General features: G+C 48.0%; 1 protein-coding gene across 1 annotated transcript in view; it reads right to left on the bottom strand.

The window, feature by feature from the left end:
- agap1 (ArfGAP with GTPase domain, ankyrin repeat and PH domain 1) overlaps positions 1 to 25,309 on the bottom strand; it is a 77,607-nt gene that overhangs the window by 45,205 nt on the left and 7,093 nt on the right. Inside the window, 5 exon segments of the mRNA XM_084574461.1 lie at positions 6,055 to 6,189; positions 6,928 to 7,069; positions 7,269 to 7,354; positions 12,622 to 12,709; positions 12,929 to 12,987. Coding sequence (XP_084430587.1) covers positions 6,055 to 6,189; positions 6,928 to 7,069; positions 7,269 to 7,354; positions 12,622 to 12,709; positions 12,929 to 12,987 — 510 coding nt within the window.

Raw genomic sequence — 25,309 nt, 5'->3', positions numbered from 1 at the left:
CCTCCTCCTCCTCTGGCTGTGTTTCAGGGAGCAGTTATGATAAGACTAAATGTTTAAACTCAGAGCTTAATGTCCTTTAACTCTGTCCATCATCCTTCTAATGGACACGTCTCCTCCTCATCAGATTTATGACGGAGCAGGGGGAGACATGAGGGGGGACGGGGGACGGGGGGGACGGGGGGAGGCATGAAGGGGGACGGGGGGACGGGGGGGAGGCATGAAGGCGGACGGGGGTTTAATTTCTTTATTTCTTTAATGAAGATATCTTCAACCTTTGTTTGTTTCTAATTATACGTAATTATTCCTTCAATTTAATATTAATCTATTTATTTTATTAAATGTCTTCATTTATAAAATAAATCTGATTATTTTACTAATATTCATTTATTTTAATATTTAATATTACAACATGGACTATATTTATATTTATTATTTAAATCTTCTTAGTGTTTAACCTTTAATATTGTTAGTATTTAATGAATAGATGTAGAACACTGTGCTGGTCAGCGCTGATGAAGAGCTACCGTTAAATAGAAGAAGAAGAAGAAGAAGAGGAAGAGGAGGAAGAGCAGTGTGTGTTCATGTCTCTGTAATTAGACTAATTAAATTAGTGCTCTGATGGACGAGGGACTGCGCTCCTGTCACCCCCGTCCTCCTCTTCCTCCCCCTCCTCCCACAGAGGTCACCCCCCCCCCCCAGCCCCTCCTCCTCCCCCTCCTCACCCCCCCCCCCCCCCCAGTTCTCATCAGGACTAATTAAAGACACAGTGGAGTTTAAGACAAGGAGACGATCAGCTGATCAGTGTTGATCAATAGATGTCCTCTGTCACACATTCATTCATTCATTAATTAATTAACTACAGGAGAAATAAAATCACAATCAGACCCCGCCCCCTCGCCCCCCCCCCCCCCCCCAGGTTGTCATGCCGACGACGGGGCTAATTATTTTTAACGCTGAGCGCTGTGGTCACTGTCCACGGCGACTTCCTCGTCACGTCACATTTGTCAACGTCTCTCGTCGTCGTGGCGACCCCATCCAGACGATTATGGGCGTGTTCATTAAGTCCTTCATTTGTTTAAGCCCCGCCCACTGTCGACCGGCCGCCATCAGTCTGGACGTTTTACATGTTGTTCAGATCACATTAATTATTAAGTTAATTAATTAATTAATTAATTAGTGGAATAAAGTTTTTATTATTTACATTTATTTATAATATTATAATATTTATATTTATTTATAATATTTATATTTATTTTTAAAAGTGTTTAGATTGTTTAAATGTTTTTTACACATTAAAATAAAATTACACCTTTTTTAATTTAATTTAAATTTAAGGATGTTATTTTAGATTTTAATTTAAATTTAAACACACACACACGACTAAAAGTACAACACACACACGGCAACAAACACACTATGAAAAACAAAACAAGACACACAAGGAAACGGCTGCTGAAAGACAAACACAAACACACAAACACAAACACACAAACACACACAAACACAAACACACACCTGCAGCGTCACAAATGTCATGCACACAAGAAAGATACAAAAGTCAACACACATACACACAGTGACACACAACAAGACACACAATTGAACAATCAGTTTAAGAAAAGCAACAACAGACACACACACAAAAATACAACACACACATATTCTTGCTGTGAAACGCAAAACAGTACACACAATGAAACCAAAAACACACCTGTGTTTAACTCTAACACACACACACAAGGAAACATCCAGTTAAAAGAAAACAACAACAAACGCACAATATCACACACACACAAAATAAAAATATACACACACAATGAAACCAACATAACTACACACAAGCAGACTCGCACAAAAATATAATATACACACTATGAAACAAAACAAGACACACAAGGAAACTTCAAGTTAAAGGAAAACAACAACACACACACATTAGTCACACTGTCATGCACACAAAAAATACACAATGAATTTAACAACGACACACACGCGCACACACACACACACACACTAGTGTTTAACTCAAACACACTGACACACACAAAACAATACACACACTAATAATGACACACACAACAAGACACACAAGGAAACTTCAAATTAAAGAGAAACAACAACAAACACACACATGTTGCCGTGTTGAACTCGCTGACATTGTTACACACAAACACAAAAATCAACACAAACAAATAAAATAAGAACACACACACACACACACACACACACACACAGGGGCTGCAGGCGTCGTTCTGCTGGATGATTAGGAAACTGATTAATTTGTGATAATGACGACAACAACACACACACACACACACACAGACACACAGTGGAATAATTAAGAGGATAATAAGGCAGCGGTTTAGTGGAGAGAGATTCCTCCTGGGCCGAGAACACACACATTAACACACATTAACACACTCTTCTTCTCTTGTGTCTCTTGTCCTTGTTCCTGTGCTGCCCCCTTCAGGACAAACACAACACCACCACCTCCTCCTCCTCCTCCTCCTCCTCCTCCTCCTCCTCCTCCTCAGCAACAGATGAAGATAAAACCTGATATTTTTTAAATCAACCTGTAACATCTTCCTTTTATTTTTTTGATTTAAATTAACTTTAAATTAAAACTAATAAAAACAAAAGTTAAATCATTTAAATATATTTAACACTTACATTTTATTAATTATTTCTTAATTTAACTTTTTTAAATAAATTTAAAGATGACGTCACTTCAAATAGTTTTTTTAGTTCTTTTTTGTTTTATTATCTATTTCATATTTTAATTAACTGATTCATTTAATTTAATTTAAATGAATTGTGGAAGTTTAATTTAAACCATTCATTTAATTTACTAGCGACACCATAACAATATATTTATTTCAGTTTTTTTGCAGCTTCAGTTCAGCTATTAATTTTTAATATTTGTTAATTTGTGTATTTATAATAATATTAAATTAGTTGACATGTTATATTATTTTTATATATATATATAAGATTAATCATTTGCATTTTCTAAATTATTATAGCAGTTATTATGACGTTGAAATAAAAAAGAAACTTTTTAAAAAGCTTTGTTGAATGTGATTTAACAGAAGACGTTTTAATTCAGGTTTTAGTTGAAGAGCGACTCGTGGCCGTGAGTCTCAGGTGGATGCAGACGAAGCCAGAGGCCGTCAGACTCTCTGCTCATTAACTTCTCTCTAATTACAGCCGCCGTTAACCCTGAGTCTGACGGACGGACGGACGCTTCGTTAGAGCCCTCTAATTGATGCAAGACAACGAGCCGCGGGGACGAATGCTTGAGGAGACGGACGCAAAGACTCAGATATAAAAGCAGAGGTGGAGGACGAGCTGGTGCTAGCATGCTAAAGCTAACAGATAAGACACAACTTTACAGGTGGATGTTGACTCCGAGAGCTTTTGATGTTGGAGGCGTCAACACCAACAGGAAGTGGAATGGAGGCATGGTGGAGGCGTGGTGGAGGCATGGTGGAGGCATGATGGAGGCATGATGGAGGCATAATAGAGGCATGGTGGAGGCATGATGGAGGCATGATGGAGGCATGGTGGAGGCATAAGAGAGGCATGGTGGAGGCATGATGGAGGCGTGATGGAGGCATAATAGAGGCATAATGGAGGCATGGTGGAGGCATGATGGAGGCATAATGGAGGCATGATGGAGGCATGATGGAGGCATAACGGAGGCATGGTGGAGGCATGATGGAGGCATAGTGGAGGCATGATGGAGGCATAATAGAGGCATGGTGGAGGCATGATGGAGGCATGGTGGAGGCATGATGGAGGCATGATGGAGGCATGGTGGAGGCATAGTGGAGGCATAGTGGAGGCATGATGGAGGCATGATGGAGGCATGGTGGAGGCATAGTGGAGGCATAGTGGAGGCATGGTGGAGGCATGGTGGAGGCATAGTGGAGGCATGATGGAGGCATAATAGAGGCATGGTGGAGGCATGGTGGAGGCATGATGGAGGCATGATGGAGGCATGGTGGAGGCATGATAGAGGCATGGTGGAGGCATAGTGGAGGCATGGTGGAGGCATGGTGGAGGCATGATGGAGGCATGATGGAGGCATGGTGGAGGCATGATGGAGGCATGGTGGAGGCATAGTGGAGGCATAGTGGAGGCATGGTGGAGGCATGGTGGAGGCATAGTGGAGGCATGATGGAGGCATAATAGAGGCATGGTGGAGGCATAGTGGAGGCATGGTGGAGGCATGGTGGAGGCATGATGGAGGCATGATGGAGGCATGGTGGAGGCATAGTGGAGGCATGATGGAGGCATGATGGAGGCATAATAGAGGCATGGTGGAGGCATAGTGGAGGCATGGTGGAGGCATGGTGGAGGCATGATGGAGGCATGATGGAGGCATGGTGGAGGCATGATAGAGGCATGATGGAGGCATAATAGAGGCATGGTGGAGGCATAGTGGAGGCATGGTGGAGGCATGATGGAGGCATGATGGAGGCATGGTGGAGGCATGATGGAGGCATGGTGGAGGCATAGTGGAGGCATAGTGGAGGCATGGTGGAGGCATGGTGGAGGCATAGTGGAGGCATGATGGAGGCATGATGGAGGCATAATAGAGGCATGGTGGAGGCATAGTGGAGGCATGGTGGAGGCATGGTGGAGGCATGATGGAGGCATGATGGAGGCATGGTGGAGGCATAGTGGAGGCATAGTGGAGGCATGGTGGAGGCATGGTGGAGGCATAGTGGAGGCATGATGGAGGCATGATGGAGGCATGATGGAGGCATGGTGGAGGCATGATGGAGGCATGATGGAGGCATGGTGGAGGCATAGTGGAGGCATAGTGGAGGCATGGTGGAGGCATGATGGAGGCATGATGGAGGCATAATGGAGGCATGATGGAGGCATGGTGGAGGCATGATGGAGGCATGATGGAGGCATGGTGGAGGCATGATGGAGGCATGATGGAGGCGTGGTGGAGGCATGATGGAGGCATGACGGAGGCATGACGGAGGCATGGTGGAGGCATGGTGGAGGCATGATGGAGGCATAATGGAGGCATGATGGAGGCATGATGGAGGCATGATGGAGGCATAAGAGAGGCATGATGGAGGCATGATGGAGGCATGATGGAGGCATGGTGGAGGCATGATGGAGGCATAATGGAGGCATGATGGAGGCATAATGGAGGCATGATGGAGGCATGATGGAGGCATGATGGAGGCATAAGAGAGGCATGATGGAGGCATGATGGAGGCATGATGGAGGCATGATGGAGGCATAATGGAGGCATGGTGGAGGCATGATGGAGGCATAATAGAGGCATAAGAGAGGCGTGATGGAGGCATGATGGAGGCATGATGGAGGCATGATGGAGGCATGATGGAGGCATAATAGAGGCATGATGGAGGCATGATGGAGGCGTGGTGGAGGCATAGTGGAGGCATGATGGAGGCATGATGGAGGCATGATGGAGGCATGATGGAGGCATGATGGAGGCATGGTGGAGGCATAATAGAGGCATGATGGAGGCATGATGGAGGCGTGGTGGAGGCATAGTGGAGGCATGATGGAGGCATGGTGGAGGCATGATGGAGGCATGATGGAGGCATGATGGAGGCATGATGGAGGCATAGTGGAGGCATGATGGAGGCATGATGGAGGCATAATAGAGGCATGATGGAGGCATGATGGAGGCGTGGTGGAGGCATTTTTGACCTGTTCTGAAGCTTTAATGCAGATAGTGGTGCAACATGGCCGCCATGAGTCCAGGTCAGTCAGGACGCTCTCCCCCTCCTCCTTCCCCCTCCTCCTTCCTCCACCTCCTCCTCCTCCACCTCCACCTCCTCCTATTATGACTTTTATTAATCCTGTTGGCGAATAGTCTCTCTTTTCCCCTCTCATCCCTCGCTATGATAAAACTTAATTGCTGTTCGGTTGGAGCTAAATAGCTGAGCGGGACCATTTAGCTCTTAATTGACGGGTGATTAAGAGCGGGCTAAATGTCTGCTGGGAAATGTCACCTTCCCAGAGGACCCGGACGGACCGGACGGACCGCGGCGCTCTTACCGTCCTGGAAGACTCGCTCCACGTTGAGGCCGTAGGTGGCGCAGGTTTCGTAGTAGGTGCAGCGTTTGAGGTCGTTGGACAGCTTCCTGGCTCGGCTGTCGTCGATCACCCTGGGGTTGGCCGAGCTGATGGCGTCTGAGGGGGGAGAGGAACAAACGTCCCGTCACTACATCATAATGTCAATAAAGAAAAACTGTTTGTTAAAGAGACACAAGGAATGAAGAAGGGGTTGATTCTGGTTTGGATTCAGATTCTGTTTAGACTTTAATCTGGTTTAATTCTCTGACTTGACGTTGAACACGTAGTCAGTATATTATTATTATTATAATTATTATTATTATTATTATGGGGGTTATTCCAGTATCGTGGGACATTAAAGGTGAATAGTCCCAGAGCTCTGTAGTGGAGCTCTGACGCCCTCTGCTGGTTGACATCTGATCAAGCAGATTATAATCCACCTGTCAGGCTGCAGGAAGGTTAAAACAGGCTGGTTATCTCAAACCTGCACACACTACAGGATACTACTAAGATTATCTTAACAGATGAGAGACTAATCAAACTAAAAGACTGGGTCACTCTCATTGGTTGTTTGAGATATATAATAATCCAGATGTTGAATCCTACACATTAAATTGGTTGAGGAGCTTTAAGACTGATCTGTGAACGTCTCAGATTACAGGATAATCTGTGACGAGGGATTATTTAGTGATAAAATGAACTGATGAATGTTTTCTATAGATGATAATTGTAGGTGTAGTGGCGGCTTCAGGCCAGCAGGTGGCAGCAACGCATCAGAAACTCCTTGTATCTATGAGGAGAGAGTGTGCTGCTGAGGTGGAGGTGGAGGTGGAGGTGGAGGTCTGTCTGACGGACCTTGTGTTCCGACCAGAACCAGCGGCAGGTCGGCGGTGTTCCTGTAGCTGGCCAGGCGGCTGTAGTAGTGGTAAACCGTCTGGAAGCTGATCTCGTCCTCCAGGCTGAAGACGAAGATGACGGCGTCCACCCACAGAGCAAACTGGAAACCAGAGGACAAAACGTTTGGAGGGAGATCTGCTCGTGGGCGTAGCGTTTAAAGATTCAGACGGATGAATTATTCATTCTGTCTAGACCGGTCAGACATGAAGTAAAATAAAAAAGACAACAACCCTGACCCACTTCCCTGCTCTGAATTCATTCATTCATTCATTCATGTGTGGTGGAGGTGCAGGACTCACCTGAGCCTCCGGGGGGCCTCCTTCATCCCTGATGAGCAGCAGGTGACTCTGGCCGTCCACCACGATCTCCTTCTTAAAGCGACCGCCTGCAGGAGGACAAGCAGCGGGAGGTGAAGCTGGTCAACGGGACGAGTCTGGGGCTGATCTGATTGGTTAATGAGTCGACTGATGGATTTAAAGGAGGAGGAGGAGGAGGAGGAGGAGGAGGAGGAGGAGGAGGAGGAGGAAGAAGACGGTCCCTGCACTGGCTTTAAACTCAGTCTAGGGTCTCTAGACCTGTTCTTGGACTCTGGTTTAGGAAGAGCTTTAGATCAGGTTTAGTTTGTGTTTGGACTTGACTTGACTAAACTGCTTTCTGACCTGGACTTAGACTTATTTAAGACTAGACTTATTCTGGTTTTACACCAGAATCTATTCTGGATTTAGACCTGGTTTTAGTTTGGGCTATACTCATTTTAGTCTGGTTGTACAAATGGTTTTATTCTGGTTCAGACTTGGTTGTAGACCAGGTTTTATTCTGAACTGGGACCTGGTTTTAGTCTGGTTTCAAACTTGGTTTGAGATCTGGGTTATACTGGTACCAGACTTGGCTTTAGACCAGGTTTTATTCTGGATTGAGACCTGGTTTTAGTCGACCTTATAGTTCTTTTATTCTGTTTTCAGACCTGGTTTCAGACCTGGTTTTAGTCTAGTTTCAGACTTAGTTTTAGACCAGGTTTTATGCTGAACTGGGACCTGGTTTTAATCTGGTTTCAGGTCTGGTTTCAGACCTGGTTTCAATCTAGTTTCAGACTTGGTTTGGGATCTGGGTTACACTGGTATCAGACTTCGCTTTAGAGCAGGTTTTATTCTGGATTGAGCCTTATACTTACCTTTCATTTATTTTATTCTGTTCAGGCTTGGTTTTAATCTGATGTCAAACCTGGTTTCAGACCTGGTTTCAGACTTGATTTTAATCTGGTTTCAGACCTGGTTTCAGACTTGATTTTAATCTGGTTTCAGACCTGGTTTCAGACTTGGTTTTAATCTGATGTCAAACCTGGTTTCAGACCTGGTTTCAGACTTGATTTTAATCTGGTTTCAGACCTCGTTTGAGACCTGGTTTCAGACTTGATTTTAATCTGGTTTCAGACCTGGTTTCAGACCTGGTTTCAGACCTGGTTTCAGACCTGTTTACTGTGGTATCAGAATGAGTTGTATAATCTGGTCCTTGCCAGGTTCCATGGTTTGTTGTTAACCAGTGTAAACGGTCATAACGTTAAATAATTAGAACGTTTTCAACAATAACAGAAAGAATCAGTGAAAACCAACAACTGAGATCATGAAAATAAAACGTCTTCATTTGAGAAACTACAGATGAAGAGAAGCTCATGAACGAACTAAAACCAGAATCAGACAAAGATTCACGGAGTCGCTGAGACGATGAGGATGAAGATAGAGGGGCGGAGCTAAACGCTGGGTCACAGCAGCCAATCAGGCTCAGCTCAGGATTCACCTCAGCAGGTCGTTAACGACACAGGTGTTATCATGCTAACATAATTAGCATCAGATTTAAAGTTTACGTCCAGAATCTTAAAGTGTCCTTTAGAGCTGAAGAGCTGAACCCGAGCTGTTCTGGTCATGATCGATGGATGAAGGGATGAGGGATGAAGGGATGAAGGATGAAGGGATGAAGGTACAGGAGCGAGAGGATAGTTACCTGCATCCACGTCAGCTATTTAACAAGAGCAGCCCAAACAACAAAGGAAGAGAAGAAATAAAAAGCAAAAAGAAGCCGAGTTAATGCATGCACCGTCCAACCAGAGGCTTCAGAACCAGAGACAGAAACAGCGACCAGTAAAAACAAGAGTTCAGTTTATTTGGCTGGAGGTCAGAGACATGTCAGACAAAACAGCTGGCAGCAGAAGAAGAAGAAGAGGAGGAGGAGGAGGAGGGTTTCAGGCTGGACCAGTTTCATCCTGGTGTTGGTCGTGTCCTATTTATTCAGTGTTCATGGTTCTGAGTCGACGGCACCAGAGAATAAATGGACAGAAAGACGGAGGACAGCGGAGAGACGTGGACGATTAAAAGATGTCCATCTGAGACCGGGGATTAGTTTTAAACTGGTTTGAGATTTAGACCTGTTTGTACACCTGGTTTTAGTCTAGTTTAAGACTGGTTTTAGTCTGGTTTTAACTTTGTGTTGGAGTTTGGACTGGTTTGAGAGGTGGACTGACTTTAGTCTGGTTTCAGACGTTAGACTGAGAAACAAAACATTAGATTGAGATTTTAGTCTGGTTTAAGACCTGGTTTTATTTTTATTATTTACTTTACATTTTAGTTTTGTTACTAGACTTGGTTTTAGTCAGGTTTCAATCTTGTTTTAGTCTGGTTTCAGACCTGGTTTTATTCTGGTTTTAAATGTGGATTACTCAGGTCTTAGGTTTGGTTTTGAACTTGTTTTATTCTGGTTTCTGGACTTGGGTTTAGTCAGGTTTAAGACCTGGTTTTACTCTGGTTTTAAACTTGGATTACTCTGGTTTCCAGACCTGATCTTGTTCTGGTTTCAAACTCGTTTTAATCCGGTTTCAGAATTGGTTTTATTCTGGTTTCTAGACTTGGTTTAAGTCTGGTTTTAAACTCGTTTTGGTCAGGTTTAAGACCTGGTTTTACTCTGCTATTAAGCTTGGTTTACTCTGGTCTTAGGCTTGGTTTTAAACTTGTCTTATTCAGGTTTCTAGACTTGGGTTTAGACCGGGTCCTGTTCTGGTTTCAGACTTGTTTTAGTCCGGTTTCAGACCTGGTTTTACTCTGGTTTTAAACTTGGATTACTTTTGTTTCCAGACTTGGGTTTAGACCTGGTCTTGTTCTGGTTTCAGACTCGTTTTAATCTGGTTTCAGACCTGGTTTTACTCTGGTCTTAGGCTTGGTTGTAAACTTGTCTTATTCAGGTTTCTAGACTTGGGTTTAGTCTGGGTTTAGACCGGGTGCTGTTCTGGTTTCAGACTTGTTTTAATCTGGTTTCAGACCTGGTTTTCTTCTGGTTCTGAACTTTGAACTGAAGCGGTTTCTGTTTGAAATGATTAAAAATAAAAAGCACAGCTGGCTCATCTCATCTCTGCCTCCGTGTTTCTTTTTCTGCTCTAACCACATAAACAATAGTCTCTGAGTGATGTTTGGCCCCCGGTGCGACTCCGACCACAGTGAGCGGCGTTAGCGCTGGCGTTAGCGTTAGCGTTAGCTCGGCGGCTGCGGGTGATTTCCCAACCGGAGCTCTTTCCTGTGGTAATGGATCCCATGTGCTGGGAAGGAGCTGGACTCTTTCAGGCGTTTTTATAAACGACTGTCGTCATCGTGTTGGTGATTTTAAGAACAGGGGAAGCCTCCGGGCGGCTGTGGCACCGACGTTCTGTCGACGGTTTGAGGTGTTCACCTAGAAACGGAGCCTTACGTTCCTCGTCAACCGTTGTTTCTGACTAATCTGGCTTTTTATTAATTTATTACGTCATTAATTCATGTTGTAGATCTCCGACCGTTCAGCAGTTACCTGAGTTATTATTATACTGAGACCTGGTTCACCTGCTTCTACAGCTCAGATAAAAACAGAGAGTCATTTTGTTGACTGACTGACTGAATAAAGTTGTAAAGGAAGCAGTCAGCGTTGTGTTTTTATTTAAAGTCTGAGCTGCAGTCACTTTGCGGCCGAGGCTCCAGCCTTCAGACTAAGAATAGTTCTGGTTTGTGGCTTCGCCGCCGCTCTCAAGCCACCAACTCCGCTCCCAATCAATCGCCATGGGAATCTGGGCAGCGGCTTATTTTTAGATCCCAGGAATTTCCAAACAACACATCAGCTTCCCCCGGCCTGGTCCCCTTTTTCCCTTTAAGCTCCTTGTTTTATATCTCGATGGTTACGCAACCATTTCAAAGACTTGTGTTTCTTTTTATTTAATTGGGGTTGAATCGCTGCTTTCTTTACGGGGCAGTGGTGCCAAGTCATTAGATCAAAGAGCTGGGGGGGTTGGGGGGGGGGGGGGGGCGGGGGTGCTGGCCTGGACTCGGTTTGTTGAGCTGCTTGAAACGTTGTGGTGTAATTAAGGAGTCGGTGCCGTGGGGTTATTCAGCGGTGCCACGCCGGGGATGGAGGAAATAATCTGCTTTCAGATTAAAACCAGTTTGTGGTTTGACTCTTTGGGTCTGGGTCTGGGTCTGGGTCTGGGTCCCCACATCAACAAACACAGAGGTCAGGGAGGTTAATGAGCTGCTGCTCCAGGGCCCACGGGTCAGTCTCTGCTTTATAAACCCACTTTCTGAAGCTCTTATTGTGAAGCTCTTATTGTGAAGCTCTTATTGTGAAGCAGCAGAACAGGAAGTCCAGGAAAAACCTTTTATTACAATTTATTAACAATAAAAGTAGATTAACAGTAAAGACAAGTGTCAAAGGGACGCAGGGCTCTTTGCTCTTTAGTTTAAGTATACTCCCTCCCATCTTTCCTTCCTCTTTCCCTCCTCCCTCGTGCCTCCTTCCTTCCTTCCTTCCTTCTTCCCACCTTACTCCCTTCCTTTCCTTCCCTCCTCTCTTCCTTAATTCCTCCCTCCCTCCCTTCCCTCCTCCATCCTCTCCTCTTTCCTTCCTTCCCTCCCTCCCTTCCTTCCTTCCTCACTCATCTCCTCTTTCCTTCCTCCTTCCTTCCTTCCTTCATTTCTTCCTTCATTCCTTTCTTTCTTCCTCCCCTCTTTCCTCTCCTCCTTCCCTCCTCTCCTCTTTCCTTCCTGCATCCTCCCTCGTCCTCCCTTCCTTCCTTCATCCCTCCCTTCCTTCTTTCCCTCCTCCCTCCTCCCCCTTCCTTCCTCCATCCCTTCATTTCTTCCTTCCTCCTTCCTCCCCTCCTTCCTTCCTCCCTTCCTTCCTTCCTTCCTTCCTCCTTCCCTCCCTCCTCCCTCCCTCCTCCTTCCTCCTTCCTCCCTCCCCCCTCCCTCTAGGAGGTAAAGGGGGCGCTGGTCTTCGTGACAGACCGACAGGAGGAAACAGTTCATGTGGTGAAATATTAAAGGAGCAGGAGGTTTTAGTGTAAGTGGGTCTTTGCCTGGGGGGGGGGGGGGGGGGGGGGGGGGTCGTCCCGTTAATAGTTGATGAGGAACATGTCGGTGACCGCGGGGCGAGGTCTGAAGGAGCTGCTTAAAGTTTCATCAAACCTCTTCACACTTTTATTCTTTAATATTTTACACCAGCGCAACAACGCTAACAGTTTCTATGTGTTTCAGTTCTTTATGCTAAGCTAGGCTAACGGGACACATGAAGAAGAAACTGATCCAGCCAAACGTTAAGAGGAGAAGAAGAAGAAGAAGAAGATGATGATGATGATGTGGTTCTTACCTTCAGGTGATTCTTCCTGGACGTACGTCCCCGTCAGGTACCTGTGCACCAGCGCCGACTTACCGCTGGCCAGATTACCCACAATGCCCTGCAGGGAGGACCAGTCACCTCTTAGCGCCGTCATTTAAATCTCTGTCTTTACTAAATAAAATCTGTCTAATTATCAGGTAACAACTAAAATAATATTCATAAATAGTCGAGATAAAATGAGATAAATGATGAGATATAATTCAGATTAGCTTGACGTGGCTAACCAGGTAATCTGCTTGTTCTCCAGTGTGGTTTTAATGAATTAAAGTGAACTCACCACTTTCAGCTCCGGTACCGATCGACTCAGCGTCCACTCCTGACTGTTCACAAAGGCGTCTGTAAAACACAAACAGATTAAAACTAATGAGTCCAGTTTAAATGGATGAAATGACGACACGCTAAATCTAGTCCTGGACCAGATGAGGAGCAGAGGAGTAAACCTAGTCCTGGACCAGATGAGGAGCAGAGGAGTAAATCTAGTCCTGGACCAGATGAGGAGCAGAGGAGTAAATCTAGTCCTGGACCAGATGAGGAGCAGAGGAGTAAACCTAGTCCTGGACCAGATGAGGAGCAGAGGAGTAAATCTAGTCCTGGACCAGATGAGGAGCAGAGGAGTAAATCTAGTCCTGGACCAGATGAGGAGCAGAGGAGTAAACCTAGTCCTGGACCAGATGAGGAGCAGAGGAGTAAATCTAGTCCTGGACCAGATGAGGAGCAGAGAGGAGGTCGTGGGAAACGAGGGGTGAGGAGGTGGTGATGGTGTTATCAGGGAGGACTCCTCCTCCTCTTCTTCTTCTTCTTCTGATTGGACCTTTGTCTTGAATGAACCTGGGGGACGGGGGGCTGGAGGGGGGCTGGAGGGGGGCTGGGGGGGTAAGTAGGGCAGTGGGCCACGTCCACCCTCAGCCTTCAGCCTCTTTTTATTTATTCAGCAGCAGCAGTAATCTGTGTCGCTGTAAGAGCCCCGAGGAACAATGACCCCTGCTTCCTCCACCCACGGCTGAGGATGGAGGACCACCAGATTAACAGACCGAGTCTAAAGGATGGAGGACCACCAGATTAACAGACCGAGTCTAAAGGATGGAGGACCACCAGATTAACAGACTGAGTCTGAAGGATGGAGGACCACCAGATTAACAGACCGAGTCTGAAGGATGGAGGACCACCAGATTAACAGACCGAGTCTGAAGGATGGAGGACCACCAGATTAACAGACCGAGTCTGAATGATGGAGGACCACCAGATTAACAGACCGAGTCTGAAGGATGGAGGACCACCAGATTAACAGACCGAGTCTGAAGGATGGAGGACCACCAGATTAACAGACCGAGTCTGAAGGATGGAGGACCACCAGATTAACAGACCGAGTCTGAAGGATGGAGGACCACCAGATTAACAGACCGAGTCTGAATGATGGAGGACCACCAGATTAACAGACTGAGTCTAAAGGATGGAGGACCACCAGATTAACAGACCGAGTCTGAAGGATGGAGGACCACCAGATTAACAGACCGAGTCTAAAGGATGGAGGACCACCAGATTAACAGACCGAGTCTGAAGGATGGAGGACCACCAGATTAACAGACTCTTCTTCTTCTTCTATGATTCTTCTACTTCTTCTTCTATGATTCTTCTTCTTCTTCTTCTATGATTCTTCTTCTTCTTCTATGATTCTTCTTCTATGATTCTTCTTCTTCTATGACTCTTCTTCTTCTTCTATGATTCTTCTTCTTCTATGATTGTTCTTCTTCTTCTTCTTCTTCTATGACTCTTCTTCTTCTTCTATGACTCTTCTTCTATGATTCTTCTTCTTCTTCTATGATTCTTCTTCTATGACTCTTCTTCTTCTATGATTCTTCTTCTTCTTCTATGATTCTTCTTCTATGATTCTTCTTCTTCTATGATTCTTCTTCTTCTTCTATGATTCTTCTTCTATGATTCTTCTTCTTCTATGACTCTTCTTCTTCTTCTATGATTCTTCTTCTTCTATGATTGTTCTTCTTCTTCTTCTTCTATGACTCTTCTTCTTCTATGACTCTTCTTCTTCTTCTATGACTCTTCTTCTTCTATGACTCTTCTTCTTCTATGACTCTTCTTCTTCTTCTATGACTCTTCTTCTTCTTCTATGACTCTTCTTCTTCTATGACTCTTCTTCTTCTATGATTCTTCTTCTTCTACTTCTTTTCCATGAAACTCGTCGTCCAGATTTGTTGAACTGTGACAGATCGTTGACTGGACGTTTTTGTCCTCCTCTGGTTCTGCAGCTGTCCTCGTTGCTAGGCGACAGACTGTCCTTTCATGTTTGCTCGGAGCTGGTTTCTACTTTTAGTAAAAAAAAACGCTCTGGACGGTATCTGTCTGGAAAGAATCCAGGAGGAAGCGTCCCGATTGGCCGGCGGCTGGGCGGACGGACAGACGGACGGACAGCCGGACAGAGGACGACATTGTCGGGTATCGGGGCGACCCGTCGCCTCGCTGCCAGGCAGGATGTTGATCCAGCTGCTTCCTGTTTTGGCGGGGCCCTCCGGTTTCCCCCTCGGCTGGGTCCCAGTCCGACTCCAGGAGGCAACGATGAGCTCCAACTGATAATTAATCAGCTCAAGGTAGAAGAAGTTCTAACGGAGGACGGGACAGATGGATGCTGAGGGAGGAGAGACTTGGAAATGAGAGCAAGCGCCCTGGGACTGAAGACAGTCCTCCATCCATCCCTCCATCATCTAATCCTCCCTCTGTGCCCAGAAAACGAGGGAGGAAAGAAAAGAGGCCTTCAAAGGACTCCTGGCTCTCTAGAATAATCTCCTCCCTCATTAATTCTCTTTCATTTCACTCGTTTGTTTCTATTTTTACGTCTCAGTTCATCCTCAGAGAACGAGCTCAGACTCTGAGTGAAAACGAACCCAGAGAGTTTACTTCATCTCCTCCAGCCCTCAGATCAAACATCAACAACAACAGGAAGCAGAACGGTTACACACCAACACTGTGTGACAGACTGATCAGTGTCTGACGGCGTGTCCTGAGGCATGATGGGAATGCGAGGCATCCCGGGGTGACGCACGGAGCCGTTACCGTCATGGAACCGGTTCTCAGGAAGTAAACACGACGTCAGCTCAGACACCTGAGCGACACCTGGACGACAGCGACAGGTGTGACGGGTCAGGAATGTGGAGCAGACCAGACTCCATTCAAAAAATTACTAAATTAGAGAAGAGAGGCCGAGTGTGCCGCGCCCGTTGATGCGTCTCAGTGTTTACTGAAACAACCTGAACCCAAACATCACGGCGGCGGTCAGTGCTTTCATTTAGCCTCCGTTGTAGCGGCGAGCTTCGCTAACGAGACGTCCACTTCCTTTCTCGTGGACAACGGCGAGCTTTGTGCGAAGCGTCGGCGGGGAGGCAAGGATGGCGTGAACTCCAAGCCTCGGCGGCGGCGGCAGGTGTCTCCGAGACAAAGAGGCTGTGTTTGAGGGGCGAGGGGAAACAGGAAGTGATTCAGATTTAGCGAGACATGCAAAACGCCAACGGACGGATTTTATCTGAACGTGACGACTGGAGGGAGACGCTGATCAAACATGAGGCGAACAGACAGCACATCAACACTCTGACCTAAATATCAGCCCCGCCCCCACCACACACACACACACAAGCCCCGCCCCCACACTGTAAACACACACTCTACAAACACACTAAATAAATACACACTATCAACACAGTTGGACGTTTCTGTTGATCACAACTCAAATAAAACTGAGGAGGAGGAGGAGGATGAAGAAACAGGACGTGGAAAAGAGGAAGAAAAAAAGGAGGAGTTGGAGTAAAAGGAGAAGAAGAAGGAGAAGGAGATAGAGGAGGAGGAGGAGGAGGAAGGTTTTCTTCAGAATCATACTGATCAACATTAACAGAGATGCTAACGGCTAACTGTGCTAACTAGTAGCTGAGGGGAACGTGCTGCTGCCATCGTAATTATTACTTCCAGGTTAATTAGCATCTTTAGCTCAGCTAGCCTCCTCTCTAATTACACCTCCCTTTGTTCTTCCTGCTAGGAGACGTGATCAAGAGGAGGAGGAAGAGGAGGAGGACGAGGAGGAGGCTACACTACAGAGTATCATCATCATCATCATCCTCCCTCCGATGGATTTGAGCTTTAGAGCTTAGCGGACGGCCAGAGGTGGATTACTGAGGAGGACTCTTCTTCTTCTTCTTCTATCAGACAGGAAGTGGTGGCACAGGAGGAGGAGGAGGAGGAGGAGGAGGAGGAGGAGGAGGAGGAGGAGGAGGAGGAGGATGAAGATCACACCCTGACCTCCCACACATGCTCTCTGACCCCAGAACAACCTCTGCCTCTGGGGCGACAGCAGCCGGCTAATGAGCTCACAGAGAGGGGAGGGAGTCAGCGCGCTCCGCCGCCCAGATATCCCATAATCCTCTGCTGCTGCCGCCTGCCAGCCCTCCAGCAACACCATGAATCATTCATGTGTCCCTTTGGCTGTCACGCTCTAGCATGAAATATGCTAAGTAGCATGCTAACGCACGCTCCATGCTGCCGTGCAACGTGACGTCTCCATGCTAACACGTTAGCACACTGGCTACTAGCAGGCAAATATTTAGCATCAACAGTGTAATAAGCCTCATGCGTGCTAACTAGCATAGATGCATCCAGTTAGCATACACAGTATTAGTTGCTGGCTCCATGCTAACACGTTAGCATTGACATTGTAACATGAAAAGACTGACATATTAGCATAAACAATGTGTTAGTAGCTCTGTAGCACCTAGCATTGATGTTGCTAATAATCTACTGTGTTAGTGGCTCTGTGACAACTAGCATGGAGGCTATGCTACCAAATATAGTATTAGCCAACAATGCTAATGTCTTGTGCAACAAATTAACATGGCTCCATGCTAGCTGGTAAAGATATAATCTCATAAATTAGCATAACCAGAGTCATATTTTCCAGCTTCTCTTTAGCGTCTCCGTCTGTGACCGTCCAATAAAAACCGTCTAATGTAGAGTCATGTGACTTTTGTTTACAAGGTCGAGAAGAGTTTTTAGGACGAGACCGAAACTAAGTCAAGTTTTCCGCTCCAGAAAAACCAGAACCTGGACGAGGAACCAGACGACTCGGGTTGAGTCAGACGACATGACGACGGAAACAGAACATGTTTTAAAGTGTGTCACATGTATGAACAGACGGTGGGGGGGGGGAGGAGAGGGAGGAGGAGAGGGGAGGGACTCCACCTCTCCTCCATCCCTCCATCTATGAGCTCCCCTCATTATCGTAGCATGTTGTAGTTTTCCCTTAAAGAACGAAGACAAAACTGATGCTAACGACACAGTTAGCATGCTAGCGTTTCATTCTACTACACCTCAAACACCTGGTCACCTGCCAGAACCCTGTAGTCAAGAGATTAGCATAGTTAGCTAACATTAGTTTGTACTGCAGCCTAAGCTAATGCTAGCAGCATCTATGCTAGCTGGTGCAGAGCTGCTATCTGTCAGGAATCCCAAAAATGCCTCAGCCCTCCTCCTCTTAAACCTGTTAGTCCACAGAGGAGACGTGGAGACCCCCCCCCCCGCCCCGCCCCGCCTCCCTCGCCCCCCCAGGACTCAGGACAGGTCACAGGAAGCAGAACAGAGCCCCTCCACAATAAAAGCGGTTTGTATTTGAGGGTCCTAGTGGAGGTGTCATGTTCTCCACTCAGAGAGAGGACGCAGACGTCGAGTAATGAAAGACAAACATCACCTCCTGTCCAAAACAAATAAGAGCTCATCTCTCACCCCCATCCTGCCCCGTCCTGCCCCGTCCTCCCCCCCAGACCGGGGTAAACCCTCCTGCACCAGGTCTTTACCTCCGTTCATGCTCTCAGTGCTGGACTGGGACAGCGGCGTCCTCCTGCTCCGGCGCAGGGACCGGTCGGAGCCGGGGCTTCCCGTCGGCGTCGAGGTGGATGCCCCGTCCCTCCTGGAGAAGATCCCGCTGAAGAACCGAACCAGGCGCCTCTCGCTGGAGCGTCCTCCTGCTCCTCGCTGCAGATACCCCCCACCGCCGCCTCCTGACCCGTCCAGACGCAGCAGGTCGCTGTTGTCCAGCGTCCGGTTCTTGCCGCCCCTCGCCCTCTCCCAGCGACTCAGCTCTGACATGGAGTCCGTCTTGTTGAGGACGGCGCCGACCTCGAGGGTCCTGCTCTTCTGCCTGGTGGGGTCAGAGAGGCGGGAGGGTGGCAGCAGGGAAGTCGGCGGGGGGGTTGGCGGCGCGGCGTCCTCCTCCTTGTCCCGCCGGGCGTCGGGGCCGATGCAGCCGGAGCTGCTGTGGTGTTTGTCTCTTGAAAGCGCTCGCAGTCTCAGCAGCTCGCCGCCGCTCCAGTGCCTGAAGCTGAAGCTGCGGCGCAGGAGGCCGGGCGGACGCTTCAGAGGAGGCGTCTCAGGGGAGGACGCTGCGTTGGGGGACGGTGCTGCGTTGGGGGACGGTGCTGCGTTGGGGGACGGTGCTGCGTCCCCGTTGCTGCTGGACATCCTGTCCGAGCTCCTCTCCTCCACGCTCTTGGCCTTCAGCAGCCTCTTCTTCTTCTTCTTCTCCTCCTGGCCGGCGCAGACCTCCTGCTCTCCTCCTCCGGCCTTCAGCTGCTTCCTGGAGCAGATCTTCAGCCGTCCCAGCTCCAGCTGTCCCGTGCTGAACGTCCTGAAGTTCCTCATGTAGCCGCGCGACGAGGAGAAGTCGTCTGACTCGTCCTCCACCTCCTTCAGCTCCTCCAGGAGGCCGCCCCGCTGGATCTCCACCGTGCTCTCCCGGCGGAAAGCGCCCGCCTTCGGGTTCTCCACCCGGGACCCCCCTCCTCCTTCTCCATCAGCGCCCCCATCATCATCATCTAGACTCTCCCTCTTCACCAGGGTGAGGGAGATCCGGTAGACGGTCTTCCTCTGAGGAGTCCCCCTCTCCATCCTGTCAGAGCAGCTGCTGTCCAGAAGGTACATCCCTGACCCAGAACCTCTAAAGTCCTCCTCACTCTGATCACGTCCAGAGAGGTCCCCCCACAAAAACCGCTTCAGCTCATCCAGATGTGGCGCAGGAAGTACATTCCCTGCTCATCCCAGCGGGTTTTAAACAGCCTCGCGGGTCCTGCTCTGGTCTCTCAGTCCGGGTCTGAGGGGAGTCTTCAGCGGCTCGGATGTCCTCGTCCCCATCACCGACACCGAACAACGAATATTATTCTAGCGCCGCGTCCCGGACGGTGCCAGCGCGTCGTCTCCCATTGTGTGCGCACATCCCCCGCAGCGCAGCGCAGAGCAGCGCGGCCGGGACAGGGACCGGGACCAGGGCCGGGACCGGGGCCTCCTCACCTCCTCCCTGCTTCGACCCTGATTCAAACGCGGCAGGATTTCAGAGGCGAGCCCCCGCTCCTCCTTCTCCTGCTCCTGCTCCTGCTTTAAGACTCCCAGCGACAACAAGAGCCTCCGTCCCGACGCGTCCTCCGCTGCGCTCTGAGCTCCTCACGGACACGGAGCGGCCAGCAGCGGCGGCGGCGGCAGCAGCAAAGGATGCCGGGAAAACACGGACCGGCACCGGCGTTAAACGAGCCGTTCACTGCCCAGACACAGTATCAAAGATGGCTGCAGCACCGGCTTCTAGTTTAACTGGAAATAGAATGAAATAGAGCCGAGGAGCAGCTGTGACTTCATCCTGATACTGTCTGCGTTTAAAACCACAGAAGAAGAAGAAAGACGCTCCAGATCTAGATCCAGATCCAGATCCAGATCCAGATCCAGGTCGGGTTTTCCAGGCTGCAGCAGTTTTCTCTGGGAACAGGGTGGAGTCTTTCTCCTCTGTCTGTCAAGCTCTTAAAAAAAGAAAAAGCCTCAGAGGCTAAATAGATAAATAAATAAATAGATAAATAAATAGATAAATGAATAAATAAATAGATAAATAAATAAATAGATAAATAATCAGATCACAGGTGAGCTATAAAACCTGTGTCCATGCTTCCTGACTGAGAACTCCACAATAAAGACATGTTTAGGGGATTAACTCCTAAACCTCCACCTCCACCTCTGCCCCAAACAAGCCTCGGCCTCCGACGCCTGCTGGATTATTTCTGGGATTAATCCAGATTAGAGCAGCGGCCGACGCCAACTTTCCCTCCACTCTTCTTTGAGCTCGCTCTGACTTCCAGCTTTAATTTTAATTTACTCTCTGAGGGACGCTCAGACAGCGGCCGACATCAAACACGGCTCCAGAGAAAGCAGAGAGAGGATGTGAGAGCACAGCTGGATGGAGGGAGGCTGCACGCTGGAATCACAACGCCAACGCCATGCTCCAACGCCACGCTGCCACGCCGCCACATCAAACAGCCTTTCATCCTGCACCAACCAACCAGAAGCTGAGGCATCCTCAGTGTCAGCCTCCAAACTCTCCTACACCTGATAGTTACTGATAGAAGAGTCAAACTAACCACCGTGTTTCTGTCTTTCAGCCTCTCACAGATTAACTTAACATCTTTTATTTCCTGGTTGTGTGATGCAGAGACATGTGTCCACCTGTGTCCCTCCAGCTTCCACCTGCTGTGTCCTGGATCACATCAAATATGGACGGAGCTCTGCAGACGCTGCTGAAGCATGAGCTCCACAACATGTGGTCACATGTGACGACTGAACGCAGACATCAACACAGAGGGGCTGGACTTTCATTAGCTTTAAAGCTAGCAGCTCCAAGCTAACGGTAGCACTAGTAGCCTCCCAGCTAACGGTAGCACTAGTAGCCTCCCAGCTAACGGTAGCACTAGTAGCCTCCCAAATATCAGCCACTCCCATAGCCTATCAGCTAACAGTAGCTCTTCCTAGCCTCCCAGCTAATAGTAGCGCTCCATTGCCTCCCAGCTAATAGTAGCTCTTCCTAGCCTCCCAGCTAATAGTAGCTCTTCATAGCCTCCCAGCTAATAGTAGCTCTTCCTAGCCTCCCAGCTAATAGTAGCTCTTCATAGCCTCCCAGCTAATAGTAGCTCTTCCTAGCCTCCCAGCTAATAGTAGCTCTTCCTAGCCTCCCAGCTAATAGTAGCTCTTCATAGCCTCCCAGCTAATAGTAGCTCTTCCTAGCCTCCTAGCTAATAGTAGCTCTTCATAGCCTCCCAGCTAATAGTAGCTCTTCCTAGCCTCCCAGCTAATAGTAGCTCTCCATTGCCTCCCAGCTAATAGTAGCTCTTCCTAGCCTCCCAGCTAATAGTAGCTCTTCCTAGCCTCCCAGCTAATAGTAGCTCTTCATAGCCTCCCAGCTAATAGTAGCTCTTCCTAGCCTCCCAGCTAATAGTAGCTCTCCATTGCCTCCCAGCTAATAGTAGCTCTTCCTAGCCTCCCAGCTAATAGTAGCTCTTCATAGCCTCCCAGCTAATAGTAGCTCTTCCTAGCCTCTCAGCTAACAGTAGCTCTTCCTAGCCTCCCAGCTAACAGTAGCTCTTCTTAGCCTCCCAGCTAATAGTAGCGCTCCATAGCCTCCCAGCTAACAGTAGCGATCCATAGCCTCCCAGCTAACAGTAGCGCTCCATAGCCTCCTAGCTAATAGTAGCTCTTCTTAGCCTCCCAGCTAATAGTAGCTCTTCCTAGCCTCCCAGCTAACAGTAGCTCTTCTTAGCCTCCCAGCTAACAGTAGCTCTTCCTAGCCTCCCAGCTAACAGTAGCTCTTCTTAGCCTCCCAGCTAATAGTAGCGCTCCATAGCCTCCCAGCTAACAGTAGCTCTCAATAGCCCCCCAGCCAATTAGCCACTCTTGCTAGCCTCCTTAGCTATTATTTGATTTATATTTGATTGGTTTACAACGACACCAGACGACTTGAATCAAGCCTCAGGGATCAAAGCTTCCTGCAGCAGGTGAACCAAGGAGCTGGAGTTGAACCAACAGCCAGAGAGGAGGTCGCTAATCAAACACTATGCGCTCATCAAAGAGCGAGGGAGCTGCAGGAGGTACACCTCCCTCCTCCTCCTCCTCCTCCTCCTCCTCCTCCTCCTCCTCCACAGACTCACCCCCCTGGAGACGAGGGAAAATGGGTCAGCAAGCAGAGGGAGGAGGGGAGAGAGAGACTTGTTTCTTCTCATATGCTAATGCTAAGCTAACACGCCCAAAGGCCTCGACGTCAACTTCTTTAACAAACGTGTCTGTGAACGTCGCTCGTACCTGTGACAAGAGGCTGGCAGGTAAAGACAAGGAGAGAAGAAGAAGAGGAGGAGGAGTCAGCTGGACTCATCAGACCAGTTAACCTGCCTCCAGGTGAGCTCACCTGAGCATCAACACAAACAACAAACAGCAGCTGACCATGACGTGTTATTAATTCAAGTGAGCGCGCTCAGACGAGGAGAAACCTGCCCCACCCCGTGATCCAGACGCCTGGTCTGTTGCCATGGAGACAGAGGGGCTGAGGGGGCGGGCGGGGGGCTCCACGGCTGGATTGAAGGGTCCGTGTGTGTTTACTGAGCATGTGCAGAGAGTTGACTGATCATAAACTACAGCAGCCCCCCCAGGACAAAAAGATTTAAACCCTGAACAACTGTAAAGTTTCCTACGAGAAATAATTTCTGTTAAACAAGACAAGACATATATTTTATTGTTCCCTGGCGGTGGAAACGTCACCTGCTGCAGCACAGACGGAGATCAGCTGATTATGAATTCATGAATATCAAAAACAACTCAACACCTCCAAGAGTTCACGTCCAAACCCCCAGAGAGGCTACGAGCTAGCGCCTCAAACGCCACGGCAGCCGTTTAATCCCCGGGTACAAAAGACGCTCTATGGGATTAAAGCAAGACAGCTGATTGGTCCACGGCCAGGAAGTAAAGGGTGGGAGGCGGTCTCTCCAGGAGAGGAGGGGGGTGAGGAGGAGAGGAGGAGGAAATATATGATATGAATGAGTGAATGCTGGAATGTCTGTTTTGAAGGCTAAACTTACTTAGCAAGCTAATGCTAACATTACCACTAACAAGCTAACAGCACAACCAATCACACAGTAGTAGTAGTTCATATGTAGTAAGCTAGCTACCACGCTAGCAACTACAGATTATTATAGTGTTGATGAAGCCCCGCCCTCGACATGTCTTGATGGCTAACTCAATTAGCTACTGAATGCTAATGTTACAGCTATCCCAGCTCGGAGCAGTATGGGTCATAAGCCCCGCCTCCTCTATATTAGCAGAATGAAACAACCGCTAACTTAACTATTAATTATTGAGTAATTGCTAATGTTGACGCTAACAAGCTAGGAGACGACCCTATTTATGAGGAGAAGTAACTGATATGTAGCTAGCTAGCTGATTGTTGACGTCTCGATGAAGACAGTCAAGATGGCGGCGGTTGGGCTAACGTATGCTAGCATTTGGGTGGGCCTGTAGTGTTTACAACCTTGCTCCACTATGGTGGTTGATAAATAATAATCGCTTGTTAGCTTTCTAACGGTTAGCCCGTTAGCTTATAGATGGACGCGGTTGCCTAGCAGCAGCGTTCTCGCGGCTTGTGGCTGACGGTTGAATGCTAAGATGAGTTCCATTTGAAGACAGGAAGTGTGTCACTGATGTGTCGGCCATCTTTAAAAAACGTCAACAAACAGGAAGAGGCTGAGCAGAGACACGATGTGTCCTGGAGACATCGTTAGAGACATTAGAGGAAGGCTGGTTAATTACTGAGCTCATTAATGACGCTAATTAACGTCATTTAAGGTGGAATCTTTTAGTTTAGAGGCTCAGACGCAGAGTAAACCTGATCAGTGACTGTTGATCAACACATCTGGAGCTCCAGAAACAGCCTCCTCACGCTGATATAAAACAGTCTGTGGACACATGCAGCCACCCACTCAGGAAACATTCCCAGCATTCCTCCCATACCGCCGCACGCCACGGCTCACTGCCGCCACCTGCTGCTCAGCATCCAGCTGTGCACAACATCTGTCTGACAGAGGATGGGCTTTTATTTTGAAAGGCAACACACCCACACACATACACACACACACACACACATCCTGCCTGGTATGAAAGGAGGTGGTTTATAAATTAAAAGGTCACTCAACCAGAGTCCATTTAAAAAAAAGCCAATTTAGTGTTTATCTCTCTTCTGACACTGAACGCTTGTCGTCAGCCTCTCACATCAGCCCTGTAGTGCAACGCCGCGGTCGTCATGGCGACCCGGCAACACATCATGAGTGGATAGTTGCTGCGGTAACAGCTGTGGCTTCCTCAAATGGGGCACGCAGAGGGAAGTGGGTAAAGTACATTACACAGATCCTGCTTTAAAACACAAAGGCTGTGAGAGGAGAAGAAGAAGAAGAAAAGAGGAGCCGACAACCGTGACCCAGATATTCACCAGCGAGGACAGAGCCTGAAATCTGAGGTGAAAGACGGAGACGCTTGATGTGTGTCCCCTCTGCCAGCAGGAGGCGCTGCTGTCTAAGGAGAGAAACACACAGCTTCACCTGGTGACATCCTACATCTCCCAGAATACCTTTCAACAAACCCCTCAGAGGAGTGTGTTCTCACTGTGACATCGTTTAAACTGTTAAACTGCACGATGCTGGAGTGTGTCTTAAATTAACTGATTTCCTATGGAGGTTTTGAACTGGATTTTGTAGGATGGAGTAAATCTGAGCATCAGTGAGATGTGAGACGTCAGACTGGTGTTTAATGTCCTGTTGGT

This window comes from Chelon labrosus, assembly GCF_963514085.1.
Source record: "Chelon labrosus genome assembly, chromosome: 24".
NCBI classification, from domain to species: Eukaryota; Metazoa; Chordata; class Actinopteri; order Mugiliformes; family Mugilidae; genus Chelon; species Chelon labrosus.
This window is presented reverse-complemented; position numbering and strand designations above follow the sequence as displayed.